The 20,529-nt window shown below is 41.6% G+C and overlaps 1 protein-coding gene across 1 annotated transcript; it reads right to left on the bottom strand.

Annotated features, from left to right (window-relative positions):
* Positions 1-6,217: 6,217 nt before the first annotated feature.
* LOC148041797 (squalene synthase 1-like) lies at positions 6,218-19,298 on the bottom strand. Its single transcript, XM_087682477.1, has 12 exons — positions 18,924-19,298; positions 18,617-18,659; positions 18,424-18,513; positions 18,031-18,106; positions 17,874-17,943; positions 10,803-10,946; positions 10,603-10,707; positions 9,807-9,953; positions 9,656-9,731; positions 7,129-7,217; positions 6,818-6,909; positions 6,218-6,706 (listed from the first exon to the last, which is right to left on the bottom strand). Exons 1-12 carry the CDS (start codon positions 19,116-19,118, stop codon positions 6,598-6,600), a joined length of 1,236 nt encoding a protein of 411 aa, XP_087538603.1. The 5' UTR covers positions 19,119-19,298; the 3' UTR covers positions 6,218-6,597.
* Between the last annotated feature and the right edge of the window lie 1,231 nt (positions 19,299-20,529).

Here is a 20,529-nt window from a genome sequence, read left to right as displayed (position 1 = left end):
GTTAGTGCTCCACAAAGGGTTAACAGAAGGCTTCAGTATCTGGAGAACTCTCTTGCCAACATTTCTTCTACTTCTTCCTTTTCAACGTCTCTGAATTCTGCTTTCATGCCACTGCACAGAGGAAGGTATTCGATTCTGAAGGTGTCAAAAAGCATACGTCTAAGCATTGTGGTGGTGCCATCATCATAGTAGTGCCAGCTTCTGATGGTTTCAACAGTGTATGTTGTAAAGAACACTCTGTCTACCAACTTCCAGTGGGTTGCCAATTGGACAAACAGAAGATTATCAGTACAGCAAGCATCCCATGTATCTTGCTATTGAGCATCCACGAACAAATTCCAACTCTTTTCCTTCTTATCTTTGTGAACCTCTACAGACCAAGACTCCTGAAGCTTCTTCACAATCTCCCACTTGATGATGTCTGGAAACTTCTCAATGAATGCCAAATCTTCCATACATGGTCATTCTCTCTGTTTCTACTCTTTAGTTTGTCCCCAAACAGTTTGCCACCAAGATGCAAGTTTCTGCTGCTTCAACAGGAAGAGGAAACTGTCCACCACATAAAGCATGCATCATGATGGTAATGTGTTTCCGCCATTGTGGGATGAACTTCTTGTGGAAAGTGGCTTTGATTATAAGAAACTCCAACTCTTCAGTGGAAGAAGGAACTTTACAAACATCCATTGAATTCTTCTCTTCTTGGCAATTCCATTTCCTTCATTTTCAGCCTCTTCTGGTGCTTGTTGATGGCAAGTTTCCCCGACTGTGCACTAAAAACATGGAGCCCCAAGAGGAACACCAAGGAAAAGGAAATTCTCTTGCAATAAAATATATCTTGTAACATCAACAAGCTTGTTTATTAGGTTTTATATGATCACAATGAAGAAAAGAACACCAGGCACAACAAATCTTCATACAGCATCATGTAGATCTCCCACGGATTTGATAGAATCAACCATATTCTTCAATATCTTCACAAAATTCATCAATAGAACAAAGAAAGAAAAGGAATACACCATCTTTGAATGGAAATACATCACATAGTATTCATCTTCAATATCTTCATAGTCTTCTCTCTCAATCTCTCATATACAATCACTCTGTTTTAGTAGAATTGGCTATCTCTGACTCTCTCTCACTCTCACTCCATCAATAATACATCATATCCTTACTACAATCTCTCATAATCACTCTCAATAAACCTTCTTAGGTCGTGGATACCCCTTCCAAGAGGTATGTCTGATATGAAGAGTCACCAGAGCCACTACAGTGTCTTTTCATAGCTCACTACTGTCACTTCACTCCAGTCTTCACTTGAGTCTTCAGCAGCTACTTCTTTCACTTCTTTTAGCTCTTTTGCACTTGTATTCACCTCTTTCCAAGGCTAGAAAACTTTCCCAAGATATACATACATTCTACAGAACACATACAAAAGCATACAGAACAGTCAGAGTACAGAACGGAATAGCTACAGTACAGAACAGAACAGAGACAGAAGCTCTACAGAAGACCTACGGAAGGTTACAGAAGGTCATCAAAACCACATAACTCATACTCAAACCATTCCAAACTTTCACAAACCATTCAATAAGCTTACACAATATCTCAATCTTCATCAATCATCAATCCATCCCTCCTTACAGAAGACAATCAGAACAAAACAGAACAAAACAGAAGGTATATAGAACCAATCAGAACCTATCAGAACATCACAGAACCTCATATCTCCACTAATAAACATCATGAACTTCCAAAACATAATCAATATCATCCAAAACGCTCTCAAACCACTTTCAAACCAATCAATCATCTCATAAAATCAACCATTCAACTCTCAAAAACAACAAAAATCAACCAAAAAACAAGTCATTTCAACACTCAACACCTTACTACCGACTTCCAGGGCTCTCTTTCTATTGGTATTACCTCTCAATCTATTCCTACCTAAGATGGCTAGGATCCTATGGACCTCATTGAGCTCTCTCTCCTGATGCAACCTTTAAGCCCTTTGTTGGTGGCTATAACTCGTGTGTGTTGTGATGCTATCCTTGCCAGTCTCCTTTCTTCCTCAAGATCAGCTATGACATTGGCTACTATTGGTCTCCCATGGTGCACTATCCTCTTCTACTAGTTGTATTTTCTGACAAGTCGCCTGATGTCGTCTGGGTGCTCAGCCATGTGTTAAGGTCAAGGGGTTTAGGTTCAGACTATTCTCATTCGAGCTAGTGCTTGCTGTAGTAGTTACCTCCTGACCCACTAGTGCATCTATGAGGTCAACTAAGCCAGCTAGAGATGCATTCCTAATCTTGATGTGCCTTTTGGAGAATCTCTCCATCTTCTCCTCTCTTCTTCTCTTCTCTTATCTTGCATGCATGGTTATGGAGCATGGAGCTTGAAGGTGGAGGATTGAGGTTGCTTGAGCTCACATATCGGATTGTGGAGGATTGAGGTTGCTTGAGCTCACATATCGGATCGTGGAGTTACCAGTGTGCTTGAGAGAGAAGGGTACTCAGTCGGGCATTGAGGTAAGCTCACTACACTCATAGGCTTGAGAGCGTATATGGCTATGTGAGAGGTAGTCATTGGCATTCGGCTTGAAATGCTTGAGCAATAGGTGGTTCATGGGTCTTGGTGATTGAGCAAAACCTCCCACAATTGTTGTTAGGATTTTGTGGCCTATAATCTAAATAAAGCCCCAAGTGTTCAACTTGGAGCCAAGGCTTAAGGCCAGAGGCCTTAGCTAGGCCTGAGCATCAAAAGTTCTATTCATTCATCCGTTTGTAATGCCAAAGCATGATGGCCTCATGCACACACACACCACACACACACATACATGATATATGCAATATAATAATATATAATATGACATATATCATAGAGAGAGAGAGAATTAAAAACATTATAAGAGAGAGGGGAAGGAAAGAAAAAAGTGAGAGAGAATAATAATTTAAAAAATTATTCTATACGTATAGATACACACACACACACACATGTTTTACACATACAATGTATTTATAATATGTTTTGTGTGTGTGTGTGTGTGTGTGTGCGCGCGCGCGCGTGCACAATGTAATACTAAATAACCATCTACCCCCATACTTTTCACAATGAATAACAAGTATAAATATAGCAATATCAAAGGTTTATCTATATTATTATTAATGGAAGAGGGGGAGAGGGGGGTGTTGTGCCATGTGGTATGCAAAGTCCCTCTTGCCCTACCTATGCATGTCACCATGTGGCACTTAACCCCCCCTTTCCATGTGCACCCAGAAAACCACACCCACCCCCTTTCCATGCACACCCACCAGACTACACCCATCCCCCCCACTTCCATGCACACCTACCAAACCAACATCCCCCTACCCCCCCCCCCCCCCCCGCCTCCCACTTCCATGCACACCTACCTACACAACACCCCCCCCCAATGACTTTCGCGTGCAGGCATAGCCATGGCCATTAGGCTACACATACACTCTCAACAAATCACACACACTTTTATATATACGAGTATGTATTTACAAGAATAAATTTAATATGTTACATATGTTATATACATATATATAATATTATATATTATATTTATATATTTATATATTTATATATTTATATATATACATAATATAATATTGAATAAATATCTACCTCAAACTTTTCATAATGAATAACAAATATACATATAGCAATATTAGAGAATTATCTATTCTATTATTAATGAAAGGTTGGGGAAGGGCGGTGCACCATGTAGCATGCAGAGTCCCTCCTGCACTACATGTCCATGTCACACTTAAACCCCCCCCCCCCCCCCCAATTCCATGCACACCTACCAGACCACACCCACTTCTCACCCTTTCAACATGCACTTGCCAAACCACACCCACCCGCCCCCACCCAAACTTCCACACGCACCCACTAGACCCACAACCCCCCAGTGGACCCCCAATGGCCTCCACACATATGACCTAGCGGTGGCCATTGGCCTATACGTACACTCTCAACAAACCAAAAGGAATGAGTTAACATGAGGTAAGATACATGTTTGTGTTGGATATCTTAGCTTCCACAATGAGGTGATGGGATTATACTATCCCTCAACAAATGTGTGAGTGCAAAGCAAGCTGCACTATGGGTATGTACTATACAATATCAATTGCATATTTCCATTCTACAACACTTAGTAGCTCCACTTCATTATCTCAAAATCCAACACATTCTTCTCAACTCAAGTGACTTTCACATATCACAATCAAGTGCTTGTGCAAGAAATATTGCAATCAGGAATGCATCTCTTCTTTTGGCTTGACTTGTGGTGGTGTCAGCATAGGTTTGGATGATCTATTGATAGCAAATGCCTTGCTTTGTACATTAGCTAACCAACCCAAAGCTAGAGTTCTTTACATTAGAGCAAGGTGTGCATTAATATTGATACCACCAAATCTTACCAATGGCTTGAGCATACTATGTAGAGCAAGGCCATAATTGGTGAGATTCGACCTCGAAGGATCAAAACCATTGCCTTATGGATTTCATGAGCCTTATTGTTTGATCTCAAGGGAAGGGCCTTGTTGGTATTTCAAGGGTGTTAATCGACTTGATTTGGTTGAATTAAAAAAAGAAGGCCTAATTGCCCTTCTAAAGGTCTTTAACCAACCTGATTCGATCGAATTAGATAATACAAAGAACCTTATGGTCTTATCAAGGTCTTATTGAGGCTGATTGTTGTTAGGCTTTTGTGGCCTCTAATTCTAATAAATCCCAAGTATGTGACTTGGAGGCAAGGCTAAAGGTCAAGGCCTTAGCTAGGCTTGAGCATATGAATTTCTCTTCGTTCACCTATTTGTAATGCCAAAGTATGATGGCCTCATATATATAGATACACACACACACACACACACACACACACACACACACACACGCGCGCACATGCATACATATGCATATACACACACACATTATATATACGATATAATAACATACAATACACAAAATATATTATAGATAGAGAGAGAATAATTCATATTATAAATACCTTGTTATAATGCATTACATATTGCATAATATTTTTAATTTACACACACACACACCCCAGTGACGTGCATTGCAGCGACGTGCAACTCTTGACCGCGCTTACACAACTCTCCACGAATCTACAGCGGCATTAGGGAGGCAATCGTTGTTTGCCATCGCTCGCTATATTTCAACATGTGAATGGTCGTGTTTTCATCATCACACGAGAAACTATTGAAATCCGGACGTATCTCAACAGTCGAATAGAATCCTATATATTGCTACAATAACATACATTTCTTCTTGTCGCATGCATTGTATTACCAAACACCTACCACGTTAATCACTTTTAAGTCGCAACAGGCTGCAAATCATACTTGATTAACACACAAACACCCGAAAACTCTCTGCGTCTAGCATGCGCTGCAAGAGTTGCTAATGTGCTACATGAAGTAAGATTGAGGGGAGCTATTAAGGAGGAAGCCTGTAGGGGAAACTTCAGTTTGTTAATAAATGTAAAAGCTTCACTGGTGCGCTGCTATATGAAATAGTGTGTCAGGGGCAACTATTGTGGAGGAAGCTTGAAGGAGAAGCTTCAGTCTTTAATAAATGCTATTCCTTGCAGATGCTACGTAGAGAGCTTGCTGAGAACTCTTACTTTAAACAATAAGGAAACTACCTACTACTGGTGATGGAACCTAAGTTCCCCAGCGCTCATGTCCAGGTTTCATCTTAGTTCAGTTGCTTGTTTAGTGACTAGCAGCTCTAATTCTGCAGGTTATCAACACAATGTTCCCAGATCTCTCTCTTGCAGGGAGCCAAAAGATCCTGGAAACAGCAGATAACAGGAAGGCTAGTAGGCAAAAGAAAAACAGATGCATCTATTCAGTTTTAGAAATGGTGCCATTAATACACCGAAAATATTTTGCTGCTTCTTCCAGTTGAATTCCATTCAACCAGTGCTGTGAAATTGGTTCGTGATTACTTCTATGATTCATGTTTGCTGACAACTGCTGAGTATGTGGACGGTGTCAAGAAGTCACACCAGCATTCCACAATGTACTTTATGAATCCTCAACCATCTGCTCTACAAGGTGTAGATCAGGTAATCTAGTGACACATCGCACCACCTTCAGATTACATCAGGACAACTCATGGGTTCACAAAACAAATTCTGTATATCCGGCACTAGTAGATTGGCAAAGAGGACAATAGAAAGTCCAGTGACCAATTATACAAAAGTAGAATTCAGCTACAAAATTGATTATAAATGTGATGGTGTATAGTACAACTATATTTTTAATCTTTGCTAAGAGCTTAGAGGAGAATGCAAGATGAAATAAGTGCCATGCATAGTGCATACACAAAGTCAGGGTTGAATATCTTGATATGGATTACATGCTTTGATCATCCTTTTAGGAACTTCGTTGAAAGATAATATACATCCAGTGCAAAGTCCTGCAGTTCAAGTAAGCATATAAAGGTGACGGCATCAAAGTAACACTTCAAGTGAGCTCCATCAACTGGAAGGGAGTCTGACAAAGACAGCCCTCCTCACTGCATGTCAGCAGTGCGTTACTTTCGTCAAGGTTACAAACTCCTTCCCACCACATAAAGCATTGATACCAGTATTATCAACAGGACTAGCAATAGAAGAGCTTCATGCCCAATTTTGCTTTTGTTATTTGTGAATATCCTCCTGCCAAAATCTTGTTAGTTAAGTAGGAGAACTCGACAGGACAGTTATTATAACCACCTGTAGGATCTCAGACTGTAGTGCTGCAATAATCTCATGATAGGCTGAACTTACCCCCTGGTTAGTGTGCCAGATGCTCGGCATGCTTGTTGTATTGCCTCAACTCTATCCAGAGTCTGCTGCGAGGATGGATCATTTTTACTTACCTGCATCCCAAAAGCGTGGCTGTTTGAGCAACAATTCTACACCATGTTGGATGCCAAGAAATCCCTCTTGACATGTTTCATTATGTACACTAGTGGTATGTGACAAGTATTTATGGCCTTGCATTGCATGCTGCCACTTGTGTATTGAACAATTTAGGAAGTCTGAAAATTTCTGACAGCTTTAACATTTTGAATATCAAAAAGTAGCAGTCAGCATACTTTAACTGCAAGCATACTACTGAAGTCAAAAAAAGCTCCATAAACATCTGACATGCTTCGTGTTTGATCCATGATCTTGGCAGTTAAACCTGCAAGCATCAGAACGATGTCAGATAAACATCAATTGCACATGCAAACCCATAATACTTCTTGTCCTTTTCCGCATGGGTCAGGATACATACATATTGTTGAGCATTTTGCTTGTGCACCTAAAAAGATGTTTTAACAAGATGGATGTCTCTAGCTATGCATTTCTGTATCTAGATTTCTGCCTGCCATGCATTGTGTCACACAGTGACTCGAAGTGTTTCTACTAGCTGCTGCTAGATTAAAGGGTAAACTCCATTGTGGGATTGGCGAGTGCAGATCCTGTCTGCAGCACTGCACTAAAACAAGGGCTCAGGTGGTAGCAATAACATTTCATACTTTCTAAACAAGTTTCTTAAAAATCGGACTTTTACTTGAGAAAGGGAATTTATGGTGTGTCAATTTTTCTTCCTAGTTTCAACTATCGTCTATTAACATATAAATTTCTACATATTTGGCTGTGTATGAAGCTTTTTTTTTCTGTTTCTTAACTCATACCAGACCATTAGCATGTAAGAAACTGACTCTCTCTCACACATAACACATTGTCTGTAGTGCTTTGTTATTATTATGTGGGAAACAACTAAAAGGATGGAAACCTACCATGAAATACAAAATTGAGTACAAAACCCTGGCCATATCAGAGGACACTTGTCAAAAGTAAAAGGTAATTCAGAAGCTTGCTTTACTCTAAGAGAGTAGGCAGCTACCCGCTTTCTTGTTGGGATTTTTAAATGGTCAAGAGCCGCTTGGAAGCAGTTCAGAGCAGTCATCAAATATGAAATCACATTCCTTAGAAGAATAACAAGAGTGAAGTGGTAATGCAAAAATAATGTATTGTGCACTGGCCCCTCTTCCATCATAAACTATACTCAGAAAATTGTCATATGTCTCTCAACACTGGCCCCCCTTGGGGTATTCCTTTAAGTTGTTCACCACAGATAGTTCTGACATATGATAGATCATGCAACTACCTAAAACATGTGAGGAAGATCCATGACTCCATGTGGCCCTTATTTCCGTGAGTACACAAAGGTTGCATACATTCAGTCCGATCCATATCAATTAATTACCATAGCCTAGTAGGCTATTGCTTCTAGTGATGCAGAACACGGAGTACAGAACTGGTTGAACAATGGAGATCTCCCACATCAGAGTGACTTCCTGTAGATTTGCCATCTCCTAATTCCCACTAGAATTATGATGAACTTGCATCTGTGTTGGACTCATCTCCTCTTGATCCCTTTCAGCTGATTTGTTAAAGGATTAAAGAGAGAGAGATCTTTTTCAGCTGATTTGTTAAAGGATTAGAGAGAGAGAGAGAGAGAGAAAGCATCAATTTTTGTCTCTTCGGAGACATCTGATAAAGAGAGCATCAATTTCTGTGGAAACCCAAAGTCCATCTTGCCTTTGTCTTCTCTATTTGCCCACCTAGTGGAGACCACCCATCTTGGTCCTAGCTTGCCCAAGAAATGAGCAGCTTGGCATGGGCATTTCTCCGGTCCAATACAAGGACCTCCTTTCAGTCTTAGGTTTTCACTTTTTGTTGCATCCAACACCTGGGCTTACCCTATTTCTTGTGTCTCATACAGTTGTATGCCTATATAGGTAGCCCTAGCACTTTGCCACAACAAAGGCAGCTGTCTAATCGTGGTTCAGGCAAAGATGTGGTTGCCAAAAGCCACACAGATACATGCAACAGCCGAAATAATCTAATACAGCACCTGCACAGTCCTTGTCGCAATAGACAGGAGCATGTAATTTCAGAAGACTATGTTTGACATGAAGCATTGAAACTGATACCCTTTTGCATCAAAAGGCAAAGCAAACAGCAAGAGAATGACATGCATTTAATGAATTGGGAAGAGCTCACCACCAAGTGCTTCTATGCAGGTAAGATAGACTGATATTGGGGCAACTGAAGGTTCTCTGCCAAAAAAGAGGCTGGGACACTAGATATCTAGATCAGTGCCACCCGACTAGCAGAGCACGCAGGATCACCAATTTGGCCCTTTTACCTATGATGGGCTCACACATAAATTTAAAATAGGAAGCATATGCAGTGTTTTGATCTGTCCTTGCCAAGATCATGCTCTTCTTGAAAAATTCGGGCAGCAGACTGTTGGGCACACTAAATCATGTTTACTTGCCTGGCTCAGGTTCTGCAGAGTACCGGGGGACTCTGTTTGCATGAACAAATTGAACCTAAGCTAAAGAATAGTTTGAACCATTTTAAACCAGAAAACAAATAAGGATGGAAGTTTAGTAAATGAATTTATCACTTAGAGCCAACTACTTAGCTAAAAGCTATCTGTACACTCTGGATTCACATATGTGAAGACTAAGATAGAAACCTGAAGCCCACCCTGCATGCATCTATTATCTTTACAATCAAGTAAATCGAACAAGTAATTAACGGGGGCGCAATCGCTCACATTACCTCTTCGTATCTTTACAACTCCTGTGAAGACTTCTACGTTATTGTAGCAGATTGCTAAGGTCCCCATTGCCATAATCTACAAAAGAAAATACGATAGAGAACGTACTCAAGCAACATTAACAAGTGAGAGCATTGCAGGTGCAGAAAGTACCTGCGGAATGGCACAAAAACGGAAGATTGCAGGGTCACGAAGTGCAGACATGTACTTAAAGCAATCTAGTGCATGGCCTAATGCATTTGTAATCAAGTCATTTAGACATGCAACAGCTGCCTCAGCATTCTCCTCCTTTTTGAAATCCTGTGAGTGCAGATCAAGAATCTTCTTAGGACAACCCAATAAAAGTTAACAACTGTAAACTTGATCACTACAAAATTTTCTCAAAATGCCTGAACTGTTGTAGAACAGTCACAACAGTTCAGGCATTTAAGTTCTCAAAATGACTTACTAGCTCTCATCAGCACACACATCAGGAATTAAGTTTCATAAGAGTGATCACGGGAGCTACTCTTCACAAACTCAACCCTGTCGGGAGACAAAGCTCATACATAAGCATAGCAGGCAAACCAATCTTACACTACTCAGGGTCATATACATGTTCAAGATCTATCCATTATGCTGGCTAGCAGTTGTACCCAATGAACTCATTGCAGATGACATAACACTAGTCCAAGGTGCATGTAAGTATGAGAAGCACACTAAGGTGTTGCATCCAGGCTGCAGGATATGATACATGACATAGAAGCAGCTGTATCTGCATTAATCTGCACCATGCAATCTTGAGCACATGCCTGATGACAAGGCAAAGACTTATACAGGGAACAGAGCGCACATCTCTCTTGTTTATACAGCTAACATTTAAATCTTTAACACACATGGTCCAAAGAACAATTTAATTCTGCTTTTAATGCATGACTGGAAAAAACTTGATGGCCTTGTTACTCCTAACCTCTAGCTTAGAGGCATATTTTCCCCATATCTGTCTTGGCCAGAACATGCGCGGCTTCGGAAGCTCATTGATATCCTCCAAGTAATCTCTAATGATGTTAGTCTTCTGCAATGAGATCAGTGTGGAAATTTCAGTTTAGAAATAACCATGATGGTAGAATCATAATAATTACCACATTCAAGATTGAAATCATTTTGAACCTGTAAAAATAAGCCCATGGAATTAGAAAGTTTGTCAGGAGCTAGATCCTCCAATCCTGCAGCATGAAATAGCCGTGACAGCCCTAGGCCTACAAGTCCTGCCACATAATGGCAGTATTCATCGTAATCCTCCACGGTTTCAACCTGCATTTAAGACCACACAATAACTCCCATATAAATTAGGAAGAGCAAAAACATTACAAATCATAAACATATCTTGAATTATTGTACCACTCTTTAACCTATTACTACAGAAACTTCAAGGGTTTAGGAATTATGTCCTATTCTAGCAACATTGATGCTATCTTTTGTAACAACAACCAGCATTTGAAGTAGACTAGAGCTTTTGAATTCAAAAGTCCCTTCGAACGTGTGGTTTTTTTCCGAGCTAAATTCACCAAGTCTCTTGTTATGCAAGAGAAACACAGAGTGTGGTATCGGCCCGAGGAGTAAAAGGAGCAATCTCACTGAGACAAGGCTGTCCCTTGTTTCTGCTGTAAAATATAGTGAGTGGCAGGGGGCAATCAACATAACAGTTGACATTGCTGGTTTGTAACTTCCTCTTGAAGATGATAAGTAGAACTGGCTGATGATAAACCTACTAAAAATGGTGTTGGACAATAAACAATGATTCCATTGTCATGTATAGTGCATCTCTGGTAAAATCCAATATACCATGCCATACCTTGCATTTAAATATGGTTTTTGCTTAGCAGGAGTTCCAATTAATAGCATAAATCTGTGTGTTTTTATGTGAGGCATGAGCCTATGTTTGACTGCAAGACAGATGTTAGATTTGTACCAGAGGAGAGAGAGGGCACCACTCATACACACCAAAGTGCCAATGAACATGAAGATGTAGTGAGCATAAATCAATCTTTGAGTCATTCCATATGGTTCAGCAATATCAGAAGCCCATTTGAAGGTCAAGAGTTTATTGTCACAGAAGAAACCCTGTGTTCCATCATAGAATCAAATTCAGAAGACAAGTCAAAGACGTAGATTTATCAGATTACTTAGAAGTCCATAAGTAGGCAGAAACCTAACTATTGCCTTCTTTTGATCTGTTGTTGACTTTGTTAACTATGTGTCTGCCAGCTGCTGCATTGACCAAATTCAGCAATGTAGAAATTGTGCTTAACTCAACTGTCAGTCTGAACAATTTGAGATCTCAGTTTTGTGAAGGTAACACTGAAGACTTCAAGGCAAACTTCAAAGCAGAAACTCAGTTTTTCTAAACACTTTCAAGATGAAGACTGCAACAAATGGAGATCCCTCAACAAAATTTTTTTGAGAGTTTGCAAAATACTATACAAAGGACATCATGAATCTGCCTTGAAAACACCAAAAAAACATTCTTGGCAGGTTTGAATCAAATTTAACAGCCTTTACCACTGATGAATGACAAATTCTAAATAAGATCAAGCACCCTTGCCTTGTAGGCCTCTTAAGATGAAAGCTTTGACAGTTCAAGTTGACAGAGATCCTAGTAGAAGCATTCACAAAGAGAGGTTCAATTATGTTGCAGAATCCTTGCCCTTGAACATTTCAATACTACTAAAATAAACCTCTTATTGAGGTTCGTATTGATTAAGTCGAACTTCTACCACTAGCTAAGGCCATGTGTCATGGGTTTTCCTTACATTTATGAATGCATATTTCCTCAGGTGCAGTAATGTAGGTAGCAATTAGTCTACCCTATGAAGCAAGGTTCTAGCAATCAACTCATAGTACCCTTCTGTCATAACGGCAGTGGAAGAAAGAATGCATGGACAGAACAAGGAAATTGAAGAGAAAGAATCAAGGAGATAAAGAACCCGCATTGCAATGGAGGCAATGAATTCAGACTGCTGATGAAAACCACCAATGCAAAGACAGCTGTCTGGCTAGAAGCCTGGAGGTGGAAGACAGAAAAGAAGTCGTGAAGATCTCAGATCACTCATATGATGTGATGTCTCCCTATTGAAAGGCTGCCTCTAAATAGGCACGACCTAAAAAATAAAGTATATCCAGGGCCCAATAAACATGGGTGAGCCCAAAATATCTACACTGACCAAAAATTGGGCCAAACTGGCTACAACTTGACCATGATCCCTAACACCCCATTTTGAAATCTAGGTGGGTTTGAACTCCCAAGCAAAACAAACTTGGAAGGAGCAAGGGCAAAGGAAGAGCCTTATTGAAGATGTCTACCATATTTAGAAGGTCAAAAGTCAGACAGAGGAGTGCGGTAGCCAGATCTGCCCTGAAAACGCAACCTGATGATGAAGAATTAGGGTGCCAACAGCAAACAACACATGTAGATCTTCCATGAACTGAGACGTCCTCTCTCTGTGTTCGAGTGTGGACAGCAGTGGAAGGAAGACGAGGAGAATGATGGAAGTGTGTGATGAGATTTTTTAGAGTAGATGAGACACTGATGAAAGCCCATGCCCTATTTATAGGCATTGAACTGTCTAGACTGGCACCCAGAACATGTGGTGCCCAACCTTTTTGGGGCAGTGAATGGAAACCAAATAGGAATTAAGGTAATGAAATGCACTTAATGACTTGGGTTTCTCAACACCAGTTGCTGCCTTGATCATTACAACCTGACTGCCTTGCAGTTGTTTGTCATCTGGAGCACCTTGCAACATCCACTCCCACGAGAGCCACCAGCAGTTGAACAACTCTCCCTTAAGCATTCCATACATTTTCATTCATTTATTCGTCATTATTCAGTTATCTGCATTTTGTACATTTGTATTTTTGCCTTGGTATTTGAGTTCACTGTGTTTCACTCGTCATCAGTACACCCTCTGTTTTCTTTTGCAAACACTAGTGTATCTCCCCACCAACTGGATATAGAACATAAACCTCAATGCACCAAAGCATTTGCATTTGCATACATTTAAGTGTTTTGTGCTTCCACCCTGACAGGGCAAGTCTTATACAAACTGTCATCCACAGATTTAAGAACAAGGGCATGTAGAGCTCATGTGTGGAGCAATTAACAACCTGTCGACTAAAACAAGATGACAACAGTACATAATGTTGCAATAGACATCATGATAACCATGAACAGTTTTAATTGCACATATACCCAGTATGCCCCATGGTATCGGTACAACGCATATCCAAGCCAATGGCAGTGCATAACTTGTATGGGGCTTGTTTCCAGGTCCTCAATGTCAAAAGATGGCGTACCAACGAGACAGTAGGGTTGGCGGGGAGGAACACGGAGTGAACTCGGCAAACATAGAGAAGAGAAGAGAAGAGAGAAGAAACTCTAATGAATGGAATGATGAAGTTGTGAATCATGGAGTGAATGTGATACAAGGGAACAAGGGTGCCGTAGCACAAGGAAGATGATGAAGACAGCCACGAACCACAAACCGCAATGTCCTCCTGAAGGGGTGTGAGGGTAGTGGAGAGGTTGGAGAGGAGGTGACGGACTGAATGAATCTGCCGTAAAGAATGAGTGAGAGAGTGGCCTGTAAATAGGCCCAGTCAATCTAGGATGGCGACCCTAAACGCAAACCCTAAATGCAAAACGCAAACTGGGGGTGAAGGGTTTCTCAACACCCCCTCTCTCAGCACCAAAAAGGGGAACGAGAGAAGAGTGAGGTGGAGATGCAATGCTACATGCTGAAGAATGATGATGTAGCAGGTGCCACTTGGACAGTGTCCCTCGTGGGGAAATTGTTCACTTGCCCAAGCACCCTAGTACAAAGATGATGAAATCATGCAATGCATAGGAGGTAGAGAATCCCTAAGATCCAAGATTTCCACCTGAAAGGAAACCGGCAGTAAATAACAGTAGACAAAGTGAACTGGAGAACCCGGAACTCAACCTCGGGAGAGAAGCCACTAGCTCCGTGCATCCATGATGGAAGGAATACGAAGGCCTTGTCACCAAGTCGCGGTTGAACCTCCGAGGTCCCGATCTAGGTGGTACCTGAAGATCCTGGGTATCAGGAGAAGAGATGACTAGTCGAAGACAGCACCCCAAGAAAGTAGAGGATAGGTGAAGAACTTCATGTGGAGTAGGTTCCCCCTCTAAGGTGGGAGGTGGAGGGGCCCCCGCTGAAGTCGAAGAAGAAGTAGATGCCCCCTTTGAGGACAAAGAAATAACATCCGCCTCTGAATCCCCCTCTGAAGTAGATAGGAAATCCAAAAACTCATGGATCACGGACTCCGAAAAGTCTAATGACGAAGGAAGTGCCATCGGTCATGCCAAAGAAGGTATCCGGGGTGCCGAAGAGCTCCCAGAGATAGCCTCTTGAACCTGAGTAGTCCAGGGTGGGGAAAGGTGGGGCTCAAAATGAGTAAGAGGTGGGCAACAACCGTCGTCTCTCAATGGAGCAAACTGGGTAGCCAAAGAAGAGAAAGGAGTCAAGAAGCAACTCTCTCGAAGGAGCAGACTGATGAGGAGACGGTATCAAACAATCACTGTCTCTCGATGGAGCCCACTGCAGATCCGTAGTTCGTGGAAGCCACTATACCAAAAAATAAGAGAGAGAAGACTGCCGCTGGCATTGCGATGATCTCTAGGAGGTCATAGTGCCAATCGATCCTCCATGTGCTCGAAAGGACTTAGTGCACATTTGATGCGTCTTATTGCCTTTAGCATAGTACTTTGATAGCCGATGCAAAACGATCTCTATGGCCCAAAAAGGAGAGGTGGCACAAGGAGTGCTTGGTGAAAGACACATATACTCTGGAGCGGTGGGGAGCAAAGGTCGAAGTCGGCAAGCATCGGTGGTGTAGCTGGTGATACCACAGTAGAAACACCCAGTAGTTTGGTCATCTGTTGGTAAAGAAGCCATGGATACCAGTGTGCCTTGCTAAAGAAAGAAGAGGTCAGCCACCATGAACCATGAACCACAATGTCCGCCTCAAGGGGTATGAGGGCAGTGTGAAGCACGAACCGCAATATCCACCTCAAGGGGTGGGAGGGTAGTGGAAGGGCTGGAAGTAACTTGCCAATGGGAGGAGGATGCGACCAATAGGAAGAGGTTGCAACCAGTAGAAAAACGCAAGTGAGGAGAGAGAGACTAAAAACGCAGGCAGTACAGCCTGCAGGAGAGAGAAAGACTAAAAACGCAAGCAGGATAGCCTACAGGAGAGAAAAATACTAAAACCGCAGGTAGCAGGATTGTGATGACGTGGCAAGCTGTATGGCAGCAAGTCTGCACAGGAACAGCAACCACCTGGCTGGAATCAGCTCCAAACTGCGTGAAGAGGGCTAGAAATCAGGCGCCAACTAATGGAGACAGCAATGGACAGCTTCGGCTAAGATGTCATCCACGAACGGCATGTGGGCAGCAAGTTGAAACACCTGAAATCTGCAAAAAACGAGATTTTGATGCAACGGAAGAAGAAGAGAAGTGGATGCCAAATGTGCCACCAGTCTTTGCCTTCACTAGAGTGGAGGATCTTTGCCGTTGTTTGAGCAAATCCAGCTCTGATACCATATCAAAAGATAACGTACCAGCGAGACAGTAGGATTGGTGGGGAGAAACACGAAGTGAACTCGGCAAACATAGAGAAGAGAAGAGAAGAGAGAAGAAACTCTAATAAATGGAATGATGAAGTTGTGAATCATGGAGTGAATGTGATACAAGGGAACAAGGGTGCCGTAGCACAAGGAAGATGATGAAGACAGTCACGAACCACGAACCGCAATGTCCTCTCGAAGGGGTGTGAGGGTAGTGGAGAGGCTGGAGAGAAGAGGTGACGGACTGAATGAATCAGCCGTAAAGAATTAAGTGAGAGAGTGGCCTATAAATAGGCATAGTCAATCTAGGATGGCGCCCCTTTTTGGGGCTGCAAACCCTAAATGCAAAACGCAAAAACGCAAAAACACAAATTGCGGGTGAAGGGTGAAGGGTGAAGGGTTTTTCAACACTCAAGACTCAACACCAACTTAACCAAGAACACGTCCTTAATCCACCAAAATATTACCACACATTTAATTGGTTTATGCTCTGCCGAGACATGAAGTCTTACAGAAAAAAGCCATGCATAAGAACAAAGGGGCTAGCAAAAACCAAGATTATGATTAAAATCACATGGGGCTCAGGATTCAAGGGATAGAGCCCAATGTGTCCCATGTCCATGCTAAGTAAACCCATGTAAGTAAACCCATGTCAATGGTGCATCCACATGATGTATGCAACAGACCTTGCTCTTTTACCTACAAGCACAATAGGAAATCTTGTTAAGTAACATTAATCCAATAGTGTATGGATAGTCATCATCAATATCAAGGAAGAACCTCCTCTGCTAACCCATACATAACTATATTGAAATGACCCATTCAAAAGTCCATCCAGATCTTCATCAAGCCACATATACAGGATTGGCTCTTTGCTCATGGTGAACATTGTTAAAGTAGCACATCTAACACTAACTTCACATCGACCGAAATTCATACGACCTTCTCCTACTACCATATAGTTAGACTAGCACATATTCTTTCACCTTCTTAACATTGGGAGTGGCTCCTCTTGTTTGTCAACCTTTTTAAATCACCGTTACCTTTTATACCATGTGAGCATCTTTGGTGCCTGTATGTAAACATTGTCCCTAAAAAGTATCATAGGTTTGAAATGCAAGGCTGGGTTGCTTTAGAAAGATAAGGTGAAGTCCTCGCATATTGTACAGGGTCCAGTATTTCACTATACATAATGAGAGTCTGCATTTTAGAACGTTAAGTTATATCATGTGCATGGTCAAAATTAGAGATGGACATATGAACGATTTGAAATGCCAAGATGCTATTGCATCATAAGCATCAGGCAAGTGTAAGACTACCTTTCAAAATAACTGAGAAACTTGCAGATCTAACACTCCTGAATGTTTAACAGTCAAGAATGGGTACAATTGGTGTCAAGGAACAGGCAGGTTAAGACTCCTGTCAGTCATAACCCTCTGATAAACAGCCTCTCAACTTCATTGGCCATCATTAATGCCATTCCATCTGCTTGCTACACAGCAGATATGGCTTTCCAGATCAACACTGCATTCAGACTTGTGGTATAAGAGGAAGAGAAATGAAGCCCAAATCTCTAATCATTGTATGCCTACCTCTTTGCAGATAAATTTTGCCATTCCATGTCCCATTTTGTTTGCAGCATCTTCAATAGCATCCTGATACCTGCAGTGTCAATATCAAAAACCAGGTTTCAGGGGTGAAAGTAACCTTCTGCATGTGAAAAGAGCGGATGGCACTTTACACCCTTGCCTTTTTCCAAGCATTAAAAATGCCGTTGATACATGATGAAACTCGTCCATCAAAACCTTATAGTCTTTTTCCCCACCTGCAACCCACACAATCGAATATGACATAATAACTGGATCATTCCCAATCCCAAATTGCCTTAAACACATAGTTCATCCTTTATGGGGACTGCAATTTCCCATAAGACATTTGTCAGCAAAGTTTATCTTGAATTTCCCATCAGAAGCCCAAGCATTTGAGCTTGGAGTGAATGGTGATTACTCTATGGCTTGTCTCTATCAGATAATCTCCCCCCTTATATGCAGCTGATGGAAATACATACATTATGCCTTAAAAGGGTAATGTACGTGGAAAGTTATCTTGGAATAAGCTTATCTCTAAGGTAAGAGTACACACAAGCAAAATGCCATGAAGGGTCGTAAATGCTCTTATGCAGTGTTTTCAAGACCGGTAATTTCATGTCCACAGGAATGCTCATGTCGTCCTCTGCAAAAGACAACAAAACACAAATAATCAACGCTGAGGCATAGGTTGAATGCAAAGCTAAGATGCACTTCATAACTTCGTACTGTGAGAGGAGTGAACCTACCCACTGTATCAAGTGCTCTCAAAACCAAGTAAAATATGCACACCTGCAAATCCATCAAACCTCCACAAGTGAATGAAGATTCGAAACCTTACTGATAAGATATCAGATCAACAGACTGAATGACTGTGGATACAGACAAACCGTTGCAGCCCAGGACATGCACACGCCATTGCACAGTGACGGAAGAGGATAGATCAAGAATAACTTTTGTTACACTTTAAATTGTCGCCGGATGAATACTCATGCACATGAAACCACAGAGACATACTTTGCAACGAGAATTGAAAGGTGTGCATTGCAAACGTACCGCATCACGAAGCTCTGTACCCAACTGTTGAATGACGATGGCGAAGCTTCGGGAGACGCGCTGCAGCATGTTGTAGCAGAAGGCCAAGTCTGGATCTTTGGGCACCAGCCTCTGAATCTGCAAAGCCGCGATCTTGAGCTTCACCAGGGCTGGGACCTCCTCTGGGTGCTCCAGCAAAGCGCCTACGAAACCCATTGATCCCAAGTTTTCGTGAGAGAGCGCAACCTCCCTCTCTCTCTCTCTCTCTCTCTCTCTCTCTCTCTCTCTCTCTCTGCGCGCATGAAGTAGCTCTTGCGCGATCGAGCGAACACGTGTGCTCACACACGCAATCTCTCTCTCTGGACTCTGGAGTCTGTCCTATAAAACAACACGAAACGACAACCGCAAAGAATCCCTTTCCTTTTTCTGCAACCACCACGAGGACTCGCTGCTACTACTACAGGATGACGTGTCGTCGTGGTTTTTATAGACCTATGTTTCGAAAACATACGAAAAGCGATCTTGACCGGTGACGTGGAATGGGATCAACGTAGTCCTCATCAACCCCACTACTTTTTAGGTTAACAATGATTAAGAGCTAAATGCCCATGTCATCAGCCACGATAAGTCCTTGGGTTATGGTTAAGAATTCGGCCCCTCCTTGTGTGACACTATAGCCAACCTTTTTGGTTTTTGGAGAGGGTGATGTCACATGCACCATGCCGTGTACTTTTTGGATGTGTAGGCATGATGCACCTTGTTAAGCTTCATACTTGCTATAAAAAGGGCTAATTTTAGTTATTAGATATTGGAGAAACCTTGTCATGTCCTATATAAGACATGACCTTTAAATATTATTAAATTAGAAAATTGGCTCCTGCTTTTTGTGACAATAGAGTCTACTTTTCAACTCTTTACACGTGCACTTAATATTGCTTTTAGAGTAAAGATTTCTTGGGTTGTTCCACTCATTTCCTTTTTCCTTAAAGTTTTGGATTGATTGAGAGGTTTTGATTTGAGGAGTGCATTGCATGAAGGCAAGAAAACTCTAAGTCATGTATGTTAGCAAAGCAAGTGGGATGGCTACATGGTACTCGCCATGCCTGCACACATGCCAAGAGGTCCACTAGTAATGTTGAGATGGAAGGCAATGTCAAGATGGATGTTGGCTCATACTGCATAGCAACTGAAAATGGCAAAGAAGGATTAAATCTAGCAACGGCATAATGTGTTGAAAACACTTTGAAAGGATCATTCCATTTGGGCTACATCTATTTAACTTAAGCACAACCATTCACAATATGCACAACTACAATATATTATAATTTATTCTTACAGTTGCACAATTATTTTGTAATATTATTCAAGAGTCGCACTCGCTCCCATGCAAATTGTAACCTCTCTCGAAGTTAGACACAAAGACCCATAGTTAGGGGAGGTTGTGGGAAGTAAGCTTCTATTTGCTATTGATAGGATTGGTTCCATCAACCCAATATATATACATAAGTCAAAAGAGGACAGCTCAAAGACCAAAAGAATGAGTAGGGTGCCCAACCGCCCTAAATTGAAAGCCCTATGTACAAAAAACCAAAATGTAAATAAAGGAGCTCGTTCTTGTGTGTGCCAA

The sequence above is a fragment of the Lygodium microphyllum genome, chromosome 1 (genome assembly GCF_053477565.2).
Source record: "Lygodium microphyllum isolate KBCC chromosome 1, Lygodium_microphyllum_v1.1.10, whole genome shotgun sequence".
Taxonomy (NCBI): Eukaryota; Viridiplantae; Streptophyta; class Polypodiopsida; order Schizaeales; family Lygodiaceae; genus Lygodium; species Lygodium microphyllum.
Note: the sequence above shows the minus strand (reverse complement) of the source record. Positions and strands in the feature narration are given on the sequence as shown.

Bases quoted from the DNA above. Each gene is read 5' to 3' on its own strand.
- LOC148041797 (XM_087682477.1), bottom strand. From the start codon at position 19,118: ATGGGTTTCGTAGGCGCTTTGCTGGAGCACCCAGAGGAGGTCCCAGCC. The intron at 18,107-18,423 runs GTGTGTACTCTT...TGTGGGTTGCAG, and splicing joins CCCTTCATGGCATTTTGCTT to GTGGGGAAAAAGACTATAAG. The intron at 7,218-9,655 runs GTAATGTGAGCG...TGATGCTTGCAG, and splicing joins AGTTGTAAAGATACGAAGAG to GTTTAACTGCCAAGATCATG.